The sequence below is a fragment of the Conger conger genome, chromosome 2 (assembly GCF_963514075.1).
Source record: "Conger conger chromosome 2, fConCon1.1, whole genome shotgun sequence".
Lineage (NCBI taxonomy): Eukaryota > Metazoa > Chordata > Actinopteri > Anguilliformes > Congridae > Conger > Conger conger.
Window position 1 is genome coordinate 71,441,850 of NC_083761.1, and position 24,694 is coordinate 71,466,543.

Below are 24,694 nucleotides of genomic sequence, written 5' to 3' on the forward strand. Positions count from 1 at the left end.
CGTTCGGTTCCCACTGGAATACTCCATTTACATATATTATCTTTCATCTCTGCTTCACTTTTCTTTTTTTTTTAAACGATGTGTGCATTCAGCTTGTGACTCATTGACATCAGTCAACTACAGTAGCTTCCCTGGATGTGTAATAATGAAAGGCATTACTCCGCTGACCTCTCGGTGTGGTGTCCTATAAAACTCCTATTTGTGGTCCTGGTGAGCTGTGAAATTAAACTGAATTGAACCAAAGAAAAACCAGCAAATCATAGGTAAAGCTGAAAACACTATGCATTTAGAAAGGAATGTTCTCCTCAGTCACGTCTGACTCTAACCTTGACGTTTTATAGAGAACTCATTTTGTTCCATTATCCAAAGAGCTTATGGACTGTTTAAGAATTCGCCAGCCTATTATATGTTATTTGGTTCATTACATTGAGGAATACAGCTATAAAGTCAGAAGTATGAGGTAGCAGTTAGGACATCATTCAGAGTCAATTCACTTGCTCCCTCTCTCTTTCACACACAAACAAACACACACACACACACACACATCATCATCATCACTGAACTCCAAACCTAACAAAGTGCACCCCTTGAACAGCTAGAGATATTGTTCATCTGCTCACTGATACAATCTGAATGCATGAAATTATGGTTGAAATGAAAACCTACAGGACGGTAGATCTCCAGGAACAGGGTTGGGCATGTTGTACAAAATATTTTATGGATTTGTGCGAGACCCATTTCTCTCTGTGCTTCTACTTGTGTCAGAGAGAAATGATGCAGGTGGAGTGGGTCGCCTCCCCCCTCAAGCACCGTAAGTCATAAATATCAATAGTTGGTGTGTGGGTAGATTTTGAAACGTATCCGAGGCCTCAAGCCATACTGAAAGAGACTCCGGGCCGACGCAGACATTTCTTCAGAAGACAGCAGGGGGCTCCTGAGCACATCGGTAGTGCAACTCTCACATAAAATGACAATTCAGAGTTGTAGATAACACGGTGTACTGTGACCATTGCGCTTTATAGCCCAGTTTGAATAGAACATTACGAATGAGGATAAAACAACAACGTGTACGCTTCTCACAAAATGAATACGAATATATATTTATATCCACACATGTTTTGTTATTATAAGTTAAATAATCTACAATAACACAAAAAAAACAGAATACACGTTTAACTTGAGCGTGTGTGCGCTTTTTACAACGTTTATTTGCTGCTGTCAGTCATTGCCTTGAACGAAACCCACTCCATATGTTTAAACAGAAAGTGTACATGCGCCGGTACGGGAGTATCGGTTCGCGAGTTCCGTCAATACAACAGCACCCTCTCAAACTAAACCAGGCTAATAAGATTCGGAGTGGGAGGGCATACCGCACAAGATCCACCAAACGGAAACACACGCCAGCCCCTGGAGTAGAGCGAGGGGGAGAAGAGGACAGAGAGCGCGAACGTACGCGCCAGAAAGGAGGGAAGCGTACGGCGCACCGTGCTCTAAAAAAACATGGAGTTGGAGTCGACTCACCTTGCCATTAGTTACAGGTATCCGAGAGTCTCATAGGCGAGAAACGCTGCAGAGTACGCACGAGCGGGGAGGAATTATCGGAATGTCTGGCGGACATTAGTCATGTGCCTTGGCACCGAGACGGTGCCACTTCAGTGTACGTTTCTGTGGCGTTGTTTCGCTAGGAGGAACTTGGGGCGAGCAGGTAGTAGTGCTGCTTTTAGCTGTCACATTTGTTTTGTTTTCGTTGACCCCCCGGTTCAATAACTAACAACCATGGATAATCGGAAAGAGGACAGAGTGAAAAAACAACCTATCAAATCCACAAAGCGCAAAGAAAAGAAACACAAATCTGGGAAGCTTTTCAGAAGGAAATCATTGAAATCGGTGGGGAATTTTATGAGCAGGGTTTTGAAAACTTTAGGCACTTTGGCTCACCTCGGTGAAATAGACCCGCCAGATGCAGAGGACGATGACGGTGGGTTCCGAGACAATACACCTTGCACGTTAAGTGCCAACTCAGGAAATCTCAAAGAGGAAAGCCAGGTTGTTAGTGAGAACACGGTGAAAAAGAGCTTGACACTGTCTTCTCATGGATCAATAAAAGAAAGACTGTCTTGGTGCTATGGGGACAAAACTCCAGGGGTTCAGGGTTTGAAAAATCATGGCAACACCTGTTTCATGAACGCCGTGGTTCAGTGCCTGAGCAACACGGACCTTCTCGCCGAGTACCTCGGTTTGGAACAATACAAATTGGATTTGAGCCAGAGGAGAGTAAACGGGATTGTAAAAAGCGAAGACCTTCAGCAGGTCAGAGGTGAAGTGACCGATCAGTTGGCATCATTGGTAAGGGCGCTTTGGACACTTGAATATACGCCCCAACTCTCTGTGGAATTCAAGGTAGGTCAATTGACTCAACTTCCAGGTCCTTTTATATACAGTCCGTGCTCTTTTTCCACACTCAATTTGCTTTTCAACAACTGGAGGATTAGGCTACACAATGTGAGATGTCACTGCCGTGATTGAAAATGGGAGCAGTGGGGTTTATTGTGTCCATTGCATATCGTAGACACGAAATTCTATCATTTATATCCTTTATTAGAATGATTAATACGACATTTTTTTGTGCGAGCAAAAATATCAATGCTGTTTCAGAATTACTGCCATTTATTTGTTTGTGTGTGTGGCTGCACTACGCAACAGGTTTCGATTTGTCAGCCTCGATGTAATTGCGACTGGTTTTCAAACTAAGATTGTGCCATTCCATTGATAAGCTTTTGTCCTAGATTAATTCGTGGCTAATGTACTAGTGGGAGGAGCACGGCCACAGGTGGATTAGTCCGTGAACCGTACTATTAGAAAAATTATACAGTACCATACGCCACAGCTGAAGGATAGACGCGTTTTTGAGTCGTGCCAGATAGGCGGTGGAAAATATATCGACGGTATGGTCCTGTTATTAACACATTACCCAACTTAGTTTGCCTTGACGCGTGCTATCTGGAATCGAATAGAACGCAATTTAACGAAAGCATGCGTGTTGATAAAATTGTATTTGCCTGTCTGACATATTGCCTACATTATAATGTGTTGGCAAGATTGTTATTCCGGCGTCGTTCGATGTCTAAATCTCCAAGAGAAAGGTGTACGAAAAGGGAAGCATATCGTTATATTGTTTTAACATGGTTTATGACACGATGACTTTCACAAGGCTGCTCTTCATCATCATTAGTCCGACTATTTATTTAATGTTAAATCGATGCGACGTGTTGTATACAAAGTGATTTCATATGCCACACAATCTCAACGCCGTATTACAAGCAACCCTAACTAAATGTCAGAACATTCAAGAGGTATTCGTCGACTATTGCTTGCATTCACGGTCATTAGGTAGCTACTTTCAGTTTCAATCAAGGATTTGGCACATTAACTTGTGCTTTCTGAGCAAAGGTTTCTCACCTCCAATAACGACTGTGACTTTCAGCCGTCCCCTCTTTACCCGAAAAAACTGTTCCACGCTGTATCAAATGGTAGACTGTGAGTGGATTGCTGTAGACTTTTGGAAGAAGGTCTGTCTCACCGAACAGCAATCATTCCACCTGTTTATAGCAAAAATTCAAGGACGTTTCTTGCTGATTCTTCCGTCTGGTAACGCATTTAGGAATTTATCAGAGAAGATGCTGATAAATGCCTGTTTCAATGCCTTCCCAATTATTATTATTATTATTATTATTATTATTATTATTATTATAAAGCGCGTTTTACCGCACATAGCATAAAACGCATGCGCAATTAATACGTTTTCTTTTAGAGTGCCCGTAAACGAAACGTGTGGGATTCATGCGTCGTTCATTTGGTACATTTGATTAACCTGTACCAAGTAACCTATGATGGGTGAATGAGACTTTCTCCTCTGGAAACTATTGCGAATCAGAGACCACATTAGCCTTTGTGCGTAATATCTGCTCACAGATACAGTACCGTTAGTAGGGGAGACCGGGTAGCGTCCAAACACTTTTAGATTATTGCTTAATTAAAAAAATATATGCACATATTAGAGCAATTATTTTTCATCCAAAAAGAAGATATGTGTCTTTACTATGACTATTCCTGACGGTTAGATTTCCAAATGCCCCGGCTGTGCTAGTTGTACTGCATGGCTCATAGTCTCTGCTCTGATTTAAATGAGGCATATTTGGAGTCTGTGGTGTTCACACATCACCACTTAATCCAAAAACACTTTTGTGAAAAAAGCATTACTTTCAGGGTGCTATAACGCAGATTTGTTAATGATTCTTGAAGAATTTTTCGAATCGGCGTGCCACTCACACGCGGGTTTTCTATAATGCATAAGTGAAAACAAACCCATCGTTCTTGCTCAAATGCAACTATGCAAAATCCCCATGTTTCAACATACCCCGTGTTAGTTTGTACCCCGGTCTCTCCTACCTGTGTGTGACCTGCCAAAACTCTATCGTGCAGAAGAAAAGATCGAGTGTCTTTGGCCCCCTGACAGTGCTGTTGAACTCAGCTTCTAAACGGATTGGCTATAGTGCTGCGAATTATCCCATTGCTATGATTCCACACATCCCACACAACGGCAGCTGTGAAAGCACTGCTTTTACTCTGTGGAGACTGTGCCTTGCTTTGCGGGAACATCAAGCGGCAGCTAAAATCATTTATTTAGCTTTAATGTCCGTGGGCATATGTACATTTCCAAAAATGGAACGGCAAACTTGGTGAGCCGCGTTGTGAATCCCGAGAGGATGGCGCCGTCTTATCATCTGCCCCTTTCAAGTCCCATTGGCTGTGTTAGCCCAACTCCAACCATTGCCTTCACAAGCGTCTATAGTGTGCCTCGACACCACTCACATTTAGGCGCATTCACTCGTGACATGAAAATACTGTACTTTGCACTCCAGGCATCGAAGTCTCCTGATAAGTTTGAAAAATTTGGTGTAAAGTAGCTATTCGTGGCCAGGCACCCCTCCTGCAGCATGTGACAGCGAGGCTCATTGTAATGACTGTTTGCGGAAGTCGGCGGAATGCTTCCCTGCCCAGCATTGTTCTGCCTGAGAAGAGTGAACGTTCTGCGCAGACCACCTGCCTCACGCCCAGCACTACGGAATGAGCCGGCCCGCATTCCTGGGATGTCACGGCTCAATGCTGCGTGTGTTCAGGGTGTGTGCGCGCACTGCGTGTCTGCGGTCACTTCACCGAATGCTAACGAGGCCGGCGGGCCCGCTTGGCTACGGGCGCGCGTGTGAGAGAGGTCAGCAGGTGTCCAGCTTGAATGGGGTTTGTGCGGTCAGCGCTGCCTCGGGCTCCCGTCACAGTGGCCCGGCGCGCCGAACAATGCACTTCCTGTTCTCCACACAACTTTGGGAATCAAAGCAGCGTCTGTGATCCAAAAAAAAAGAAAAAAAAACATTCAACAAGCGAGCCTGTTTGATCCAAAGGTCACGGCGAGGTGTACATTTGTCTAAGCGTCCTACTCTAGCGTAACAAGTTTCCATGATTCAGGATTTGCCAAACTCCAATCCAAGACCAGTTAAAACCCTAAAATAACTATTGGATGTCATGAAATTGGAAGTAGGGAAACCACCCAGTAAGCTGAGCAACATAGTTAAAATCAAGATAAGAATCAGCTTGCTGGGCTGATAGGGAGATTCTTTCACAGGTGGTAGCATAGGTTGGTATATCTGAACAATGTTGTGTCATACTGTAGTGATGCCACTCCTTTGTCATGGGTCCCTAAAGAAATAAAAAGCCTAAATGAAAAACTGTAATGACTGCTATGTTCCAGTCCACCAGTGATTTGGGCATGTCCACTACAGGTCTGCGTCATTGATACGACAGTCTCTGCGCGATGCCGTGCTGTTTCAAAGCGAGGGCACACTCCGGCTGTGGGCTCTCAGTGCTCACCGGTGGATGCCTGTGGAATTTTGATTCGGAAAGGATCCCTGTGTGTCCTCAGCATCTACGCTCCAGTCACCTGCCTCGGTAATGGCTGTGGAGCGTCTCGAGTGAATGAGAGGTCATTGAGTCCGCGCGGTGTGTCTGAGGCGCGCGCGATTCGCGGTCCACTGCGCCCCGGTGAGAGAGCGGGCGCCGTTTGATGTGGAGTGGCTTCGGAGGGCGCCCCACTTTCTTACCGAGTGTGAGGACGCTGAACGTACCCAACAATCCCCGGCCCACAGGCTCTTCTCATCCGTCCCTCACTCTGAACAGACCACTCCATTTGCTCACAGTGCAGCCAAATTCCTTCCCCTTCCTTCATTATTTCAGCTAATAGGGCGGCACGGGGGCACAGTTGATAGCACCTCACAGCAAGATGGTCCTTGGTTCGAATCCTGGCCTGGGCCTTTCTGTATGGGGTTTGCATGTTCTCCCCGTGTCTGTGTGGGTTTCCTCTCGCCATATACAGACTTGCATGTTCGGCCACTTGGGGGCGCATAACAGGGCGTTGCTGCAAAAGAGCACCCATGCTCAGTCAACTTAACTTACCTTTATAAATGAAGGTTAATAAATAAATATATCTAATTGGAGCTGGAAAATGATGTGATGTTCTGCAGGGAGATCCAAAGCTCATACAATACCTGTGTGAAAGCGAACCTTCGGGAAAAGTGCTTAGTCTGGCGTGACGAGCATTATGCAAGGTGAATATATATGCGTACGGTGCATCACATGAAACGCTTATTTAGGGATTTATTTTCCCTGTAAATCAGCTGTTCTGTGTTCTTTAAGGGGTGGTATATGCCCCTCTCCCTGTGTGTGGAGGGCCTCTGTGTTGGGTAATTATACTCAAACCAGCATTACCTTGGGCTCTGAAGTGTGTCTCTGAAGGGGATCATATCAGCTCTTGAAGGGGCTCCTTGTCTGTAGGAGAGGGCCTTTGTGCCAGGCACTTTCTCCCGCCCAGGCTGCGCCTCTGCGCGTTTTCTCATGACTATAAAGGAGGTGAGGCACTGGGGGAGAGACAGCAGCCCTTTCAGTGCTCCTGAGGAGTGTGTGTGTGTGTGTGTGTGTGTGCGTGGCTGTCTGGGGTGCATTTAGGGGCTCCTTACTTCCCAACCTCTCCACACTTCCTCCTGCTCGTCACGCTAGTCTTTCACTACGTCGTCTTTATGACAGTTTTCCCCCTTAAGAAGCGACCCAACACCCCCCCACTTTTCAACCATAAACAAAAAGCTTCTTACAACATGAATGCGTCATTACCATGATTACTGTAATCACCTCTGTGATTGTGGCAGTTGGGGCTGCACAGTATGAATTTAGGAAGTTAGAATTCGCTCCGAAGTTGTTGTTTAAAGTTTTTTTTTTTACAGTAACGGGGTTTACAGACAAGTGTAAAGGCAGGTTTATTCTTGCGTTTTATTTTTTTGTTTGTTTGGGAGAGCAGTTCTGACAGCCCGCGGAGAGCCAGCGTGAGCCTGTTTTGCTTTGCCGAGCCCTCTTCTCCTTCAGGAGAACACAAACACGCAGCCTCCACTGATCCCCACCACCTGGAGGATGGTGAGCGTTCCCACGGCTCTTCAGAAAGCCTTGTCCTCCCCCCCCCCCCCCCGCTGTACCTCCCCCCCTCACTGTGACGTCCCGTGCTCCCTTCACCCTGCTCCCTCATTAGCGGACGGGCGGCTGTTTGACACGTCCAGCACTGTAATCTTTCTTAAGATGACCAGAATGCTTATTGCTGTCTCTCTCACGGGAACAGTAGGTGGACTGTAGCGTAGTGGTTCAGGTACATGACTGGGACCCGCAAGGTCGGTGGTTCGATCCCCGGTGTAGCCGCAATAAGATCCGGACAGCCGTTGGGCCCTTGGGCAAGGCCCTTAAACCTGCTTTGCTCCAGGGGGGGATTGTCTCCTGCTTAGTCTAATCAACTGTACGTCACTCTGGATAAGAGCGTCTGCCAAATGCCATTAATGTAATGTAATGACTGGAGGCACCTCATGACACCTCATAATATGGGTTTTCTTCTTTGCCTGTGTATGTGTGTATGTGTCTATCTGCCTATCTAACTGTGAACTGAATGGCCAGGAGTGATAACATATTTTAGAAGGTTTATGAATTGAACTGCAGTATCGTTGTATTGAGAGATGTCTTTTACATGACAGTACACGGAAAGAAAGCGTAGTGGAGCTATGCGGGTATTGCTCCAAACCAGTGGGTCAACATTCAACAGTGGGTGGCCACGATGGTAACCTCCAGAAGCCTCCTTCGCCCCAGTGATAACCCTGCTGTACGCACTTCAAGGACCTGTTAATTTGTGTAAAAGTTAGGCTGCGTGCGTCGCGATGCCCTGGGCTCTTAGTGTCACTGAAGTAAACAGTGGAGGCACATAACCAGCGAGTGTTCCTTCCCACCCGTATTTGACTAAAAGCAGAGTAAATTGCTGCAGCCCAGCGTGTGTTCTCACGAGTCAGCGAACAGCGCTCCATTGTACCTGAAAGGCCTGACCGAAACCACAGAGAGAAAAGTGGTCATGGCAGGTCTGTGTAAACACTCAGAGCTTTGAGTGTTTCCAGCCCATTTTATCTCCCGCATCTGAAGATGACCGTGGCAGTGAAATCACCAGAACATCAATCATGCTGTGTTTCCTTGTGGCATTCCTCTCTCACAGCAAGGAGGAGGATGGATGGAGCCCTGGTCTGAACTTTGACTCAAGCGCACATTTACAACCTATTCTCTGAGGTTTACTGGTGAAAAATAACTCATTCAAGTTTTGATGGCAATACTAATATGGCAATACCGATATTAAGATGGGAAACAACCATGTTGGTTGTTGTATTTATAATCTTGAATTTATCAATTTGCATGTCTTGCAACTTTCATATCCACAGGAAGCCTCAGCGACCTTTATATTACAGAGATAGTTTGTTTACTTGAAATCGATTTTAAAAAAACAAGATCTAAAAAACCTTATTTGTGGGGGGAAAATGATGAATTAGATACTACTCTATTAGCTGGAGAAGACAAGGCAAGGAAACCATATTTGCTTTTGATAAATTGTGCAGGTGTGCCTTGCATTTTGGATAAGAGTGCACACTTTGAGTAGTTAATAGTGTCCATAATCAAGGAATGTCCGTGGATAATCAGGGTCTGCTTACCTTCTGGTTTGTGAAAATAAACAAGGCTCTTTTAAGTGCTGGCTGGTCCCCCTCTGTCCACCTGGTCAGGACAATGTGAGGAAGGGGATTGGCAGGACAGATGGGCCGTGGAGCTGCACTCTGTCCACACCTGCTGGGGGTTACGCTAGCGGCACTCCCAGACACCCTTAAATAGTTCCCGTCGCCTCGCAGTACATTTGTCGTTGCTTTCAACCTGTCATACTGGAATGTGATGGCGTCCATTTTGAAGGCTGCACGGGGTGGCGTAAATCTTGTTTTGGAGAGCTTGTGTCTTTGGTATGTGTGCTACGGTGGGTGGTTGTCTGTTTCCTGCCATGCCCCAGTGTTTACACTGGTGGGGTCATGAGTGGGGTGAAAAGGTTAACTCTAGTGGGTTAACATCTTGCACATGGTGTTATCAATGGCTGCCGTTTATCTGTCATGTCTCTTTCTTGATATTGAGATGTTACTGAAAATGATTGACAGTATTAACATTTTTTGCTCATGTTACTGACAGGCAAAGGTGTGATGGTTCATAGAAAAAAATAACATCAGTATATCGTGGTTTTTAGATTGAATTCCTACTCTCCACCCCCCGACTCCATTTACTCCAGCCTTGCTCCAACCTGTGGCCTTAGGTGAAAGGTCCCGGCTCCACCCGCCTCTTCTGGAGACAAGCCAGGTTAATGGCTGAACTGTGTTTGCTTAAATAGCCCCATTCTCGCAGTGGAGACAGCGGGTTCAGACACAGGGTTCAGACATTGTGTCGCTTAATGCCCGTATTTATGGTCAGCAGTTTGACAAAGTAAAGTGGGTTGTGGGGATTGTTACCTCTGCCTATCTTTCCATCTCTCTGTTTGACTGTTAAAATGTGGGTGTCCCAATCCGGGGAGTTAACAGACTGGTTGCTTTGAAATGCTAATTGCCTATATTGAGGAAAAGGTGAATTTCAGCATGTCTTTAATTGAAGTAGTGAATTACCCAGAATGCACTATTAGCATAGTCCATACACACAGTTTATTAACCAGATACAGTGAAGTTCATAAGTGTGTGGACAGTGGCACAATGTTTTTTTGAAATTTTGGCTCTTTACTCCAGATCATTGGATTTGAAATGAAACAATTAATAATATGAGGTAATATAAGTGCAGATTATAATTTGAGAGTATTTTCACCCACATCAAGTGAACCGTGTTGGAATTACATCCCTTTTTATACATACAGTAGTCACCCCATTTCACGGCGCCATAATATTTGGGACAAATTGCTTTACAGGGGTTTATAATTAGTCAGGTGGGTTCAGTTGCTTCCTTAGTTGAGGTTTAAGAGAGATTCTACTATCTAGCCTTGATTCTAGGCTTTTGATTGCCTTTGGTGTCTGTCATTGTGTTTATCAACATGAGGACCAGAGATGTGCCAATGAGAGTTTAACCCCATATTAATTGTTTCCTTTCAAATTCAATGTGCTGGAATACAGAGCCAAAACTACAAAAAAATGTGTCACTGCATACAAGTATATGGACTGCACTGCAAGAACTGCTCTGCTAAGTGGCAGTCGTTACATCAAATTCATAAACTGATGAGAGATTTCTGTCATCTTGCAATGACAAATGCTGATAACACGCACACGCGCGGTAGTTACAGTTTTCGCTGTCGTGGCAGTGACCTGTGGAGGTTCTGTTTTCAGGAACATTGTTTTGTTTTCATTGTTTAATTTTTGATGACCATGCCTGTATTGCTGTTTTTGCAAGCCTTGCTGTGAAATAATGTCCTGCTTTAAGAACACTTACCAGACAGCGGGGGAGACGTGAGGGGGGTAGTCTTTAACCATGCAGTTCTGGTCCTGGTCTGGAACCATATAATCAGAAGACAGGGATATATTCATCACCGCAGTCATTTGTTTTGAAGAAAAAAGGCGCCCAGGCATTGTTTTGGCATCTGTGTGGCTGTTAGTGTCTGATGTCACAATGTTCGCTGTTTGTGTGCTCATCTAAAAAATGGGGGTTGATATATCTGCCAACTCAAATATACTATGCTTATGTCTCTTCTTGTGCTTTAATCTTGCTTTTCGTAACCGCGTATTGTGCGATGTCTCCACTCTCTCCATGTGTTTTATATTTTTGTTCTACTTCTATGTGTATGATTTCTGTTTTTTTTTACCTGTCTATTGTCTTGTGGGTTGCCTATGGCTGTTATTTGTTATTTGTGGTTTTTGGTGAAATGGCTAACTGATAATGTCGCTCAGGTGTGGCTAAGCGTGACCATTGCCTCCAGTTTGACTCTTAGGTTGTTGTTTAAATGTTAGTCTTGTTTGCTTGTCTGTTTTCATTAAAGCGTTGCAGTCTGTTTGCAATAAAGCTGAATATCTACGAGCTCCAGTCCTGACTGATTCCCCCGTCTCATTTTACCAGCCAGTTTCGGAGGAGCGCCGGATCGGTGTGTTTTTTGGCAGGTGCACAGTGATCTTCTCTCTGATAGGACTTTAAACCTCAGAGTGTAGTGTTCTGTCACGTATCCCCCCTGCTTCTCAATGACGAGGCTGTTGAGTTGAAAATATTTCCTGTAACTGAGAAATTCATCCATTTAATTTGAATGAACTAAGCAGACCAGCCCAGGGTGTTACAATAACAGTGTAGGACAAACCCTGTAATCCGTGAGAGGCTGCGTGCGCAGCAGTGATCGTTATCCGCATCCTCCTGGAGCCGCTATGCAAGGTGATGTCATAGGATCCCTCTTTGCTAGAAGCGATAGTTCACCCTGCCCTGTAACCTTGGGCCCAAAGGCAGAGGCAGGGGGCCAGGAGTTCACTACTGTTAGGGCTCCGTTGTAACGTTTAAAAATGTTTTTGTTATGAATATGAGTTTGTCCTTTGGGTGTGTGGAGGTGAAAGAGTAGTGGGTGATTAGCCCCCTCCCTTTAGCGTCCCTGTTGCGATGAGGATAATTAATGAGCTGTGCCAGGTAGGGGGGCTCCTGTGTTTATATTTAGAAGCTGGCAGCGTGATGCAGCGCTTTTAATGAGGAAGAGCGTCTGCTGCCTGTCAGTCACAGAGCCGGACCGGCCCTGTGGCGTGAGAGGGGAGAGGTACGGGACTGTGGGTGTAAGAGGGGAGAGGTACAGGACTGTGGGTGTGAGAGGGGAGAGGTACAGGACTGTGGGGTGTAAGAGGGCAGAGGTACAGGACTGTGGGTGTAAGAGGGGAGAGGTACGGGACTGTGGGGTGTAAGAGGGGAGAGGTACAGGACTGTGGGTGTAAGAGGGGAGAGGTACAGGACTGTGGGTGTGAGAGGGGAGAGGTACGGGACTGTGGGTGTAAGAGGGGAGAGGTACGGGACTGTGGGTGTAAGAGGGGAGAGGTACGGGACTGTGGGTGTAAGAGGGGAGAAATACAGGACTGTGGGTGTAAGAGGGGAGAGGTACAGGACTGTGGGTGTAAGAGGAGAGAGGTACAGGACTGTGGGTGTAAGAGGGGAGAGGTACAGGACTGTGGGTGTGAGAGGGGAGAGGTACGGGACTGTGGGTGTAAGAGGGGAGAGGTACAGGACTGTGGGTGTGAGAGGGGAGAGGTACACGACTGTGGGTGTAATAGAGGAGAGGTACAGGACTGTGGGTGTAAGAGGGGAGAGGTACAGGACTGTGGGTGTGAGAGGGGAGAGGTACGGGACTGTGGGTGTAAGAGGGGAGAGGTACAGGACTGTGGGGTGTAAGAGGGGAGAGGTACGGGACTGTGGAGTGTAATAGAGGAGAGGTACAGGACTGTGGGTGTAAGAGGGGAGAGGTACGGGACTGTGGGTGTAAGAGGGGAGAGGTACAGGACTGTGGGTGTAAGAGGGGAGAGGTACAGGACTGTGAGTGTAAGAGGGGAGAGGTACAGGGCTGTGGGGTGTAATAGAGGAGAGGTACAGGGCTGTGGGTGTAAGAGGGGAGAGGTACAGGACTGTGGGTGTAAGAGGGGAGAGGTACAGGGCTGTGGGTGTAAGAGGGGAGAGGTACAGGACTGTGAGTGTAAGAGGGGAGAGGTACAGGGCTGTGGGGTGTAATAGAGGAGAGGTACAGGGCTGTGGGTGTAAGAGGGGAGAGGTACAGGACTGTGGGTGTAAGAGGGGAGAGGTACAGGACTGTGAGTGTAAGAGGGGAGAGGTACAGGACTGTGGGTGTAAGAGGGGAGAGGTACAGGACTGTGGGTGTAAGAGGGGAGAGGTACAGGACTGTGAGTGTAAGAGGGGAGAGGTACAGGACTGTGGGTGTAAGAGGGGAGAGGTGCAGGACTGTGAGTGTAAGAGGGGAGAGGTACAGGACTGTGGGTGTAAGAGGGGAGAGGTACAGGACTGTGGGTGTAAGAGGGGAGAGGTACAGGACTGTGGGTGTAAGAGGGGAGAGGTACAGGACTGTGAGTGTAAGAGGGGAGAGGTACAGGACTGTGGGGTGTAAGAGAGGTGTTGTATAACACAGCAGCCTCTGTTGCGTTGCTGCCTGAACCACAGGGAAGGTCTGACCTCAGGGGGAATGACAGAATGACAGGTCGTCCTGAGAGGTGTTGCTGTGCCACAGACCCGATGACAGGGCTGGACAAGGTGAGATCTCAGAATCAGAGCTGCTGCACCCTCCCTGCCCTCACCTCTCCCTGCCGTTCTGAGTGCCAGTCAGCGCCGGCGTGACCCTTCGTTAAAGACCTCATCCCTCGGCCTGATCGGCCACGCTGCTCATTATCACCTGGCCGCTGCAGCAGATGGACATCGCTCCGCATTCATCAGCGGCTAACAGCTCACCGTCCACACCGCGGGACTCAGGACACCTGCTGCCGGCTGTCTCAGCCTCCGTTCCCCCGAACACACATATGCTGTGGCTCGAGGGCGACATTGGCTCAGGCGGTAAGAGCAGTTATCTGGCAGTCGGAGGGTTTGCCGGTTCGATCCCCGCCCTGGCCGTGTCGAAGTGTCCCTGAGCAAGACACCTAACCCTCAAATGCTCCTGACGAGCTGGTTGGTGCCTTGCACGGCAGCCAATCGCCGTTGGTGTGTGTATGAATGGGTGAATGAGAAGCATCAGTTGTGCTTTGGATAAAGGCACTATATAAATGCCGACCATTTATCATTTTTGCATTTTGATATAGGCTACTTTCTAATATTGCAATAATATTTTTCGAACTAAATAGCATAGGTTAAATACATGTATTTATCAGTATATATATATATTTTTAAACGTGTGACATATTGCAATACGTTTCATATACATTAGATCTGCGGATATTTCAGTATGCAGTAACGCGGTGCCCACAGTGACTGTCGTCAGATGCAGGGTATTTCACCAGCAGACCACAGGGTCTCAGTGGCAGGTAACGCCAAACCTGCGGCCGTTTTAATAACTGCCAGATCAAACTCTACAGTCTTTTCATGCTTGTGTTTATTTGCCGTGTGCTCTTTTCTGTGATGTAGTCTATATTACCATGCACGCTCTGTAGTCAGGAAACATTTCAGCTTTTTGAGGTGGTGTCTGCTTTAAGTGGCACGCAGGAGTAAACACCACATGACACTGAATTGGGGTACAGCCTGCAAACCTTGGGAACCCCTGATTTCACTTACATAAAATAAATAACCTGTTCCTCAATCTCACCTGAGTGTTATTGGTTCAGGAACCGTCGTGCTCTGTGCTGAGGAGTGGGAATTACTGGCAGAGGCAGACCCCAAACAACCCTCTCTCTTCTCTGCTGAACATTTTACACATTCTGTTCACATAAAGGAAAAGTATTGGTCCCTTGCTGTGAAGCTTAGCAAACAGTTATTTACAGACAGATGCTTGTAGTCACTTCAGGGCATTAAGGAAGCTGGCAAGCTTGGTCAAACCGATGTCTGGCTGTGCGTGTAAATTACATTTAATAGCAACTGCAGATGCTATTTTAGCTGATAGCTGCACAGTAATACGCAATATTTTAAATGAGAATAAATGCCTACCTCAGACCTAGCGATCGGTACCACAGAGACCCGGACACTGAAGCCCGCTGGCGAGACTCTTCCTTTTGCACTCGCTGAGCCAGTGTGGAGTGGTGCCTCCTCTGTGGTGCCAGCTCCTGAGGCCTGGTGAAATCTCATCGAGGCCTCGCTCAGCTCCATTTGCATGACGTGCATGTGCGGAGAGGGCCTGATTCAGAGTGGAGGGTGCAGGAGGATGGAGGGGGGCGATGGGAGGATGGAGGGGGACTATGGGAGGAGGGAGGGGGACTATGGGAGGATGGAGGGGGGGATGGGAGGAGGGAGGGGGACGATGGGAGGATGGAGGGGGATGATGGGAGGATGGAGGGGGGCGATGGGAGGATGGAGGGGGACTATGGGAGGAGGGAGGGGGCGATGGGAGGATGGAGGGGGGCGATGGGAGGATGGAGGGGGGGATGGGAGGATGGAGGGGGACTATGGGAGGAGGGAGGGGGGCGATGGGAGGATGGAGGGGGGCGATGGGAGGATGGAGGGGGGCTATGGGAGGATGGAGGGGGACAGCACGGGAGGCTTGAGTTGTCAGAGCGCTGCTTTGGAGGCTCGTACCTGTGCCTGAGGGCTTAAACATCTCCTGCTTTGATGGCCTTCTCATGGTGCTTAATTGTCACTCAGCTGGCAGCAGCGTGGAGAGCTGGGGGGGTGGTGGGGGGCTGTCGGTAGTATGGGGCTGAGGTAGAGGGGCAGGGGGGCGTAGTGAAACAGGCGGGGGGGGGGGCAGGGGGTGGTTGAGTGGAGGTCATTATCTGTGTTGTTTGCTAAATATCTGGCTGAACTCCCGCTGAGTGTTTTGTGTTATGAGCAGAAGGAAAGGCCCGCTGTCTTATTTTCGTTTTTTGGACTCCCGGCCGACTGCAGGTGCTTTCATTAAAACACTTCTCATGCACCAGAAATTGCTCTGGTTTCCCATCATGGGCAGGCAGCACATCAAACAAATGTGTCCACCTCTAAGCGCTGTGCGCACGGCTACACGTTTCCCCAACCGCTCTCTTCGCGTACCTCGGATAGGAGTTATGTGTGATGAGACTGATGCACTACCCGAGGCCCTGTTGTGAGGTAAGCCTGATTTTAATGTTCCCTGTGGTTTCCCCACATCTGGCGGCGACATCACAAGGAGCAGGTACGCAGCCTGTTTGAACCGGCCTGTTAAATGAGAGGCTACCGGCGCGGACTGTTTTGACTAGCGCTGCATGATGGGAAGGCATTAAGCGCAGATGCATCCTGTGCCTCTCTCTCCCCCCCCCCAGAGCATCGTGTCCAAGTACGGCTCCCAGTTCCGAGGGAATTCCCAGCACGACGCCCTGGAGTTCCTGCTCTGGCTGCTGGACCGGATGCACGAAGACGCCAGCTCCGCCCCGAACAGCAACAACCACGGGAAGGCGAAAGCCGCTGGAAAGGTAGGAGGAGCAGGTGGGCCCGTCTCAGGCCCGCCCGGCAGAGCGGGGCCTCCTCTGCGTCCGTTCGGCCCAGCGCTCAGGCCCCCGGGTGTGACGCAGTCAGCCACGGCTGTATCGGGCGCCGGCGTGTGCCAGTCCCGCGTCCCCGCCCGTTGGCGGTGCTGCTCTCTTCCCTCCGAGTTGTGTGCCGCGGGGGGGGCTCGCTCCGCCAGGCCGGCGGAACGTGCCGGATGGGCGCCCGAGCTCTCGTGCCATGCGTGTTCAGGCAGGAGGGAGGGGTGTCTGAATTAAAGAGCTGGACGGGCCCCCAAAGTGTGCCTTGCTTCCGGAAGCGCTCGGTATCCGAAAGCGCTCATTAAAAGTGTGTTTTATAAGCACGAGCTTATTTTAATAGGAGATATTAAAAATTTTTGCCGTTATGTTAAAGGCTGTGGTGGAGTGTCCAGCTGAGTTCGCTCTGAAGCTCCTCCAGGGCTTATTCCCACGAGTCTCCTGTAGAGTGGGAGTGCACTGACACCTGACTACAGTGCTTAAATAAAGCCACAGCTTCACAGCTTTCATTCCTGGATTAAAGTGGCTGGAGTAAATGGAAACTAGAGCAGGCGATTTGGGGGAAATGGTCCTCAAGCTTCATTAATCTCTTCTGGGCTTTTCAAGCTATGACTGTAACACACAAACACATGGATGAATGGCTGGATTTAACCTGCAGTAGTGTTGAGTGTTTTTCTTCGCGATTAACCCTGTGGAGAGAAGCTCCTGACGTTGAACCAAAATGGCTCCATGTGACTAGGGCGCTGGAGCCAGAATGGAGAATGAGTTTTGCCTCATTTCAGCGGCGGGTGTCTGAATTGTTTGCCACTGTGTTTTAGCATAAACATAAATATTGAATCTAATGTCATGCTTGGACAAGTGAGTGGCCGGTTTCCTGTTATTAATGAGTGAATTTGCCCTTGCAGCAATCCGTCTCTGCTCCTGACCCTGGATTGTAGACTCCGTGAATTTTGTGCAATATCACAGGTCATTACACAGCGTTTATCGCAGGGATTTAGGCCTAATACCATGTCCGTAAATACAGCCTGCCTTCCTGAGAAGAAAAGAGGTCTGAAAAGAGGAGAACAGAAATCTCCGTGGTGGCTAGGCGGGGAGCATCCCTCAGACGGTCTCTGTTGCTTCTCTGCCGAGTCGGTGTGCTTTCATGTACCAGACATAATGCCAAATTGTTTACCGTCCTGACTTAATGAGGAGTCCTCCCCCCCCCGCCTAATGAGCTGCTCTGTCTGACATGCCACTCTCCCACAATGCCCCAGAAGAGCCCCAGCGAACACGTGACCCAGTGAGTCTGTCACTCACACAGCCTCACCTGCCAACTGGCAGCAGTGCGGGACTTCCAGCAGTGCCTTTCATGGTCAGGAACAGTCTGGAGGACCAGTTTTCCGAATACGGAGAGAGACGACAGCAAGTGGAATTAATGTTTTTCCCACCCTGTTTGTACTGTGTTCATCTCTGCACGCATTTGTAGAATTGCGGGTCTTTATGTGGAAATAGATTATTTGAGACAGGATAGTGCATATGAAGTTATGTTGGATATACTCTCTTGTGTGGGCTCGCAATGCTATGGTGATAGGTACGAGAGTGTGATCTGGGGTAAGAGAGTGGTGAGCTTGGGGTAATGGAGTGTGAGCTGGGGTAAGAGAGTGGTGAGCTGGGGTAAATGAGTGAGCTGGGGGTAAGAGAGTGGTGAGCTGGGGTAATAGAGTGGTGAGCTGGGGTAAGAGAGTATGAGCTGGGGTAAATGAATGATGAGCTGGGGTAAGAGAATGTGAGCTGGGGCAGATGGGATGAACTGAAACAGGAGATAGCTGAGCTCTGTGAGCAGCTGCAGGCCAGGGGTGTGTTCAGCGGGCAGAACTCGCACAGGAAGCAGCGGTATCAGCGGTATCTGGAGGTCCCTGCTCACAATGACCTCGTACGACTCTGTGTGAGGTAAAAGGCCTGATATGTGCGAGTGTTTTTATCTCCTATCTGCAGGCAAGGCTGCGGAGATGCTGTAAAAAGTCCATAATTCATGGGCTGCCTCATTGAACTCTACGTGTCACTGCCCTTACTATTAGAGAATTAAACTTCTAATTAAGTATTTATTGATGCTTTTAATAACCTCCTATTTGGCTATGTTAATGAGGAAAGTCTTTATGACACATAAATAGCTGTAAATCTCTCAGGCTCTTTAGTGCGAGTGAGTCATGGAACTTAAAGCCTCTTTGTCCCTGCAGCTGGGGCCGGTGGAAGTGTGTCAGGTCCTTTCATACCCAGCTTCCCCCCTTTCTGTTCCCATGAACAGCTTCTGTTGGCGTTACGTATGATTTGATTTCATTTGATTCGATTGATTTATTTGCACGAGAAAGCATGTGAGAACATAAAACGATATCGGCATACATAAGATTCAAGACAATTTGTGTGGGAGAGGAAAGGGACTCCACAGGGTTTATAGGCACCTCAGGTCCTGCGTCCTCTCTGGTGTGGTCTATAGAGCTTCGAAGCTCGATGAACAGGTGAGGTAGAGATGCAGTGCTGTGGACCGTTACTGTGAGCAGAGCCGGTCAGTGTGTGTGTCATTAACTGGAGGCCCGGGCAGTGTGTAGCAATGGTTTGGGTTGTAGCCAGGAGGTTGTGGGTTTGAATCCTAAAGGGATATTACATTACATTATTGGCATTTGGCAAACGCTCTTATCCAGAGCAACGTACAGTTGACTAGACCAAGCAGGAGACAATCCTCCCCTGTAGCAATGCAGGGTTAAGGGCCTTGCTCAAGGGCCCAAAGGCTGTGCGGATCTTATTGTGGCTACACTGGGATTCGAACCCCCGACCTTGCCTGTCCCAGTCATTTACCTTAACCACTACGCTACAGGCCACACTTTGGTATAGCATTTGGTAAGTCACCTCACCCCATTGCATTTGCATCGTATGAATGGCAGCAACATCAGCTGCCCCCGCTGACTGCTGATGGCATTGGCCGTTCCTCCTGGTTTCCGTCAGCGTTTAAATGTTAATAGCGTAGTGTAGCTCCGTTCCAAAACCCGGTAGCAGTGTTGTTTAACATTTAGGGAAGTGGGCTAGTAACTCAGAGATGGCAGGTTCAGTTCCCTGGTGCGGTAACTGTATGCTTGAGCAAGGTATTTAAATGGGCACTTTTTCACTAGCCTATATAGCCTTCAGTACATCTCGACATCGCTGACATTTTTCACTTTAACCATACCTGGACGCAGAAACTGTACTCTCCTGGGTTGCTTTTTGATACTGTTATCAAAAAGCAACCTTGGCGAGCACAGTCTTTGTGTGCAGGTACAGTTAAACTGAAAAAAATGTCAGCGATGTTGAGATAAAGCTTATTGCGCCATCGTGGAGCGACAAGTCAAGCTTGTCATGGTTGATGTCGGCTGACATGGTTTATTTTTCCACGGCTTCAGTAAACCAGGGCTTTTCAAACCTCATCCTGGGAGCCCACTTTCTACCACTTGTCCTTCCTACTATAATTCCAACTTCTGAATAAAAGAGCTGTTAGTTATTCTTATTATGCGCTATGGAAGTATGGTCGACCCTTTTTAAGGTCAGAAATCGCAAAGCACACGATGACAAATACGTGCTCCATATTCACGTCCCAAATTGTCAAGGAAAGGACCTGTGTGATAAGGCACTCCTTACTACCAGCTTGGAGAGAATTCACAATACACGGTGCATTCTCTGAAACAAAGCAGCAAGCTCTCTGATATGCAGTATGTACTCTGTGTTTTACGTCATAGCTGTACACCTGGCACATTCTACATTGTTCCAGCCATGTACATATTCTTCTTGTTCCTGCTTAACTCTTAAGCAAAACATCTTTATCACACGGCTGGGCCAAACAACTTTTATCTGACTGCTGATGAGCAAACGGACACAAGCGCACGTGATTGCTTATAAGTATCCCTCAAGTGTTCATAGTCTTCCACTAAGGATTTGTTTTTAGTTTTCCTTGCTATAAAAGATGATTCTGTGAGGGAGTGTAACCAGAGCTCTGAAAGCGGTCTGTGAGTGGGGGATGTTCTGGGAGAGGACAGCGGCTTGCTGACCTGTCAGAAACCTGAGGAGACCCAATCCCCTGTGTTTCACCGACAGCAGACCTTCCTGGGTCAAATCCGTCGTTGTTTTGGACTCAAATACTTTTCTACGCTTTGCTGAGCTTGTCTGGCGTATTGGAACCTATGGGATGCTCTCAAAAAGCACAAACCTCTGCCTTCTGGTCCTCTTGGTTGGCTCAATTGTGCGCACAGAAAAGATGAATGGCGCACAGAAAAGTATTTGAATCAAAAACAGTTACGTATTTGACCCAGGTCTGAGTCAGACAGCGATTCATCATGCAAGTAGCACGGGCACTGGCCATGGCACACACCACTCATATGACGGCATCCCACTCCAACCAATTGAGTTTTCAACCCCGCAAATGAGAGGGGAAAAATCAACGAGCACAGTATTCAGTCAGAACATGGAGCGGTTTCTCTCACAAGCCAGGGATACTGTCGAGCCCTGCTTTAAAAACAAACATTCTGAATCCATCAAAAGGCACATAAACATCAAAGTACATTCGCCTGTGAGAAGTCTACCTTTCAGTCTCAGAGAAACGGAGGCGCTGGTCTTTTTGTGCATAGCTATGAATGAAATGCAGTGATGTGAGCTATCTTAATACTTTATATGTGTCAACTGGCAATCAGCACGCCTGAAGTGTGAAAGCTTCCGGCCTCCTCTCCCTCATGCAGCAAACAGTCCTGCGGTTTCTGGCACTCCCAGGATAGAGACGCGTCTAACTCGCAGAGACGTGAACCCTACGCGGCCCGCGCGAGGCTAACGGCCGCGGGAACGGCTCGTAATTCGCACTCTGCTTCCCATTACCTGCCGCGCGGCGCTGAGAATCGAGCGTGACCTTAAAGAGGTGGCTTTCCGAGAGTCGTGCGTTGCTGTGGGTGTTTGCAGGCAGTCGGTGGGAGATCACAGTGGCGGCGTAAATAATGAATGCAGGACGCCGGAGCGTGCCCGCGGGGGAGCTGACCTCCGGGCCTCAGCCTCGCAGTGAACCCAGCAGACGCTGCCGGGCGCCTGGTTGCTGCGCTAATGCTATGCTAAAGCTAGCCTAGCACTGGTACGAGGTCCCGCACCCCACCTCGCCTCACAGTGAACCCAGCAGACGCTGCCGGGCGCCTGGTTGCTGTGCTAATGCTATGCTAAAGCTAGCCTAGCACTGGTATGAGGTCCCGCACCCCGCCTCACCTCACAGTGAACCCAGCAGACGCTGCCGGGCGCCTGGTTGCTGTGCTAATGCTATGCTAAAGCTAGCCTAGCACTGGTACGAGGTCCCGCACCCCGCCTCACCTCACAGTGAACCCAGCAGACGCTGCCGGGCGCCTGGTTGCTGTGCTAATGCTATGCTAAAGCTAGCCTAGCACTGGTACGAGGTCCCGCACCCCGCCTCACCTCACAGGGAACCCAGCAGACGCTGCCGGGCGCCTGGTTGCTGTGCTAATGCTATGCTAACGCTAGCCTAGCACTGGTACGAGGTCCCGCACCCCGCCTCACCTCACAGTGAACCCAGCAGACGCTGCCACACGCCTGGTCGCAACGCTAACGCTAGCCTAGCACTAGTACAAGGACCCACACCCCGCCTTGCAGTGAACCCAGCAGACGGTGCCACACGTCTGGTTGCGGTGCAGATGCTACGCTAAAGCTAGCCTAGCACTGGTACAAGGTCCCGCACCCTTTAGCTGTGCAGCTATGGATTAGCACTTCAGCCAGGTTTGAGTTTCGGGTGTGCCCCCCCCCCCCCTCCCGGCACACAGAGTGCAGTGGCAGCCACAGCGGGGCCGTGTCGGGTCAGGTCCGCAGCGGTGCAGCAGAGGTCTGCTGTTGTGTGATGTGAGGGTGACGCTCCATCTCTGATGCGTGCTGTCTGTGGGCCGCAGCTGAAGCAAGCCTGTGTGAATTACTGCACTTATTCAAACTCCATGCCAAATCCAAATTCAAATACAAACAGTGATTTTATTGTCATTGCGTGGTGCCTGTACTGTGCACAGCCTGCTGTAACGGCAAAGCAGGATCATAAACAGGATCTATGCAATTTAACAGTGGTGACATCACCGACTGCGGTGGCAGTGATTCACATACTGAGGCTATTGGTGGTGAAGTATTTATTACCCTGATATCATTGCCATGCTGTTGGCACGCCGGTCTCTCGTTTTCTCCCTTCAACACCCAAGTTCAGGCACGTTCTGCACACCTGGCCGATGTCCCCCCTCCACCCGAAACTCAAATCGGGGAAGCCAGAACTCCTGTTCCTCTGGGCAAAGGGCTTCCCCACACATCGATGCTTCAATCACTGTCAAAGAGTCCTCCCTCCAGCTAAGCTAAGAACCTTGCTGTGACCCTAGAAAACCTGCTGAACGATTATGAACACACTGCAGCAGCTCCCAACACAACGTGCGGTGAAACCCTACCCCAGAGGGCTACACAGCTCCCTGTACACGCCCTAGTAATCTCTCGTCTGGACTGTTGCATCGTACCGGCCAGTTTACAGCCTCTGCCATCAGACCCCCGCTGCAGGTGCAGAATGCTGCCGGCCACCTGGTCTCCGACCTGCATATATTCACACACGCTGTGCGGTTTGGATACCCTTTTCCTGGCCCACGCTCAGATCCCTCACATTGGCATACAGAGCCAAGGACTGAGCTCTATCTCCACACACTCTCCAACCCCACCTCTGTTCAGGCATCCTCCAGCAGCCAACTGGCTGCCCCAGCCAACCCAGCTCCCAGCACCTGCTCCTTGTTGCTCTGGCCCTCCTGTGCCCTTGTCCCTCGGTGGTGGAGCAAACCTCTGTCATTCTGCAAAGCAGAGTCTGGTTTCCTCTCCTCAATGTCTTAATTACAATTCAAAATGTTATCTAAAATAGGCTGACAAATGAGTCTTTATCTTGCAGGCCTTGACAGCGGCACCTGTTTGATCGTAAGCTGTTTTTAAGCTCCTGTGTGAAATGCACTTATGTCAGAACGCATCCGCTAAATGGCTATGTGATAAATTGTGAACATTTCCCGAGCTGTCAGCTGCGATGCACGGCGCAGAAAGAAGGCAACAGACACTTCGACCGACCGGTTGTTCCGGTTCCCTGACCTTTGCCGCGGGAGAGGAGAGGAATACGGTCCGTCTGGATTCTGCCTTTGTCCTCGGAGCGGAGGAAGACAGAGGAGCTTTCGGAGCGGGGTGAAATGTTGGAAGTATGTGTGATGTGACAGGACCTGTCATCACCAATTACTATGCTGGGGGAGGCACCCTGAAATATTACCTTCCGCATGTAGTTTACACCTAGGAGCAATTGACTGAAATGCGAGAACTTTGCCGTTGCACGGAAAGGTTTTCTGTTGTGAATAAGTCTATGAAGATCTCATGGTGTTGAACCCGGTCCTTTCATTAATAACTTCTGTCAGAGCTCACGCTGTTATTCTTGGCGGGTTTCGCTGCCGTTGGTGAAAGGATCCAGCTGGCCTCTCAGAATGTCTTCCTCCCTCGCAGACAGCAGAAAGCACAGGCGCGGGAGGCAGAGCTGGGGCTGGGTTGTGTGCGCATTATTCCATTTTAAACGCGGATAATGGCCGCCCTTTTCACCCACCGTGCTGCGGGAGAAAAGGCCCTGTGAGTAAACTGTTTAAAAGAACTGACATCATAATTTAGTCTTCAGATAGATGCTGCTGCAGTTCCTTTGCTGACAGAAACATGGATTTTGCCTTTGATATTTCTATCTCTGAAGTGCTAATCCATAGCTGATTTATGGCAAAAGAGGAAAATGATATTCATTTAAGATGCCTGGTGAGTGACAGGTCTCTTACTAATGATGCAATGCAGTTGGAACTGCTCTGTTCCACAAAATGACTTTCAGCATCTGACATTTTACATTTTGTTAAATGTAATAGATTTTTGCATATTGTATCCTTCGTGAAGGAAATAAAGTAAATGGATTGATGATAATATACGTATGGGACCCCAGCCCCCTCCTGAGGGCCAGTGTGTGTGGAGAGGGGCCCAGCGTGAGGGCCAGTGTGCGGAGAGGGGCCCCTGAGGGCCAGTGTGCGGAGAGGGGCCCCTGAGGGCCAGTGTGCGGAGAGGGGCCCCTGAGGGCCAGTGTG

The 24,694-nt window shown here is 48.8% G+C and overlaps 1 protein-coding gene across 1 annotated transcript in view; it reads left to right on the top strand.

Annotated features, from left to right (window-relative positions):
• Positions 1 to 1,516: 1,516 nt before the first annotated feature.
• The window catches only part of usp43a (ubiquitin specific peptidase 43a), a 121,391-nt gene continuing 98,213 nt past the window's right edge, over positions 1,517 to 24,694 (top strand). The window contains exons 1-2 of the mRNA XM_061232263.1: positions 1,517 to 2,400; positions 16,344 to 16,493. Of these exons, the coding sequence (XP_061088247.1) occupies positions 1,777 to 2,400; positions 16,344 to 16,493 (774 nt within the window). The 5' untranslated portion in view covers positions 1,517 to 1,776. The remainder of the gene's footprint in view (positions 2,401 to 16,343; positions 16,494 to 24,694) is intronic.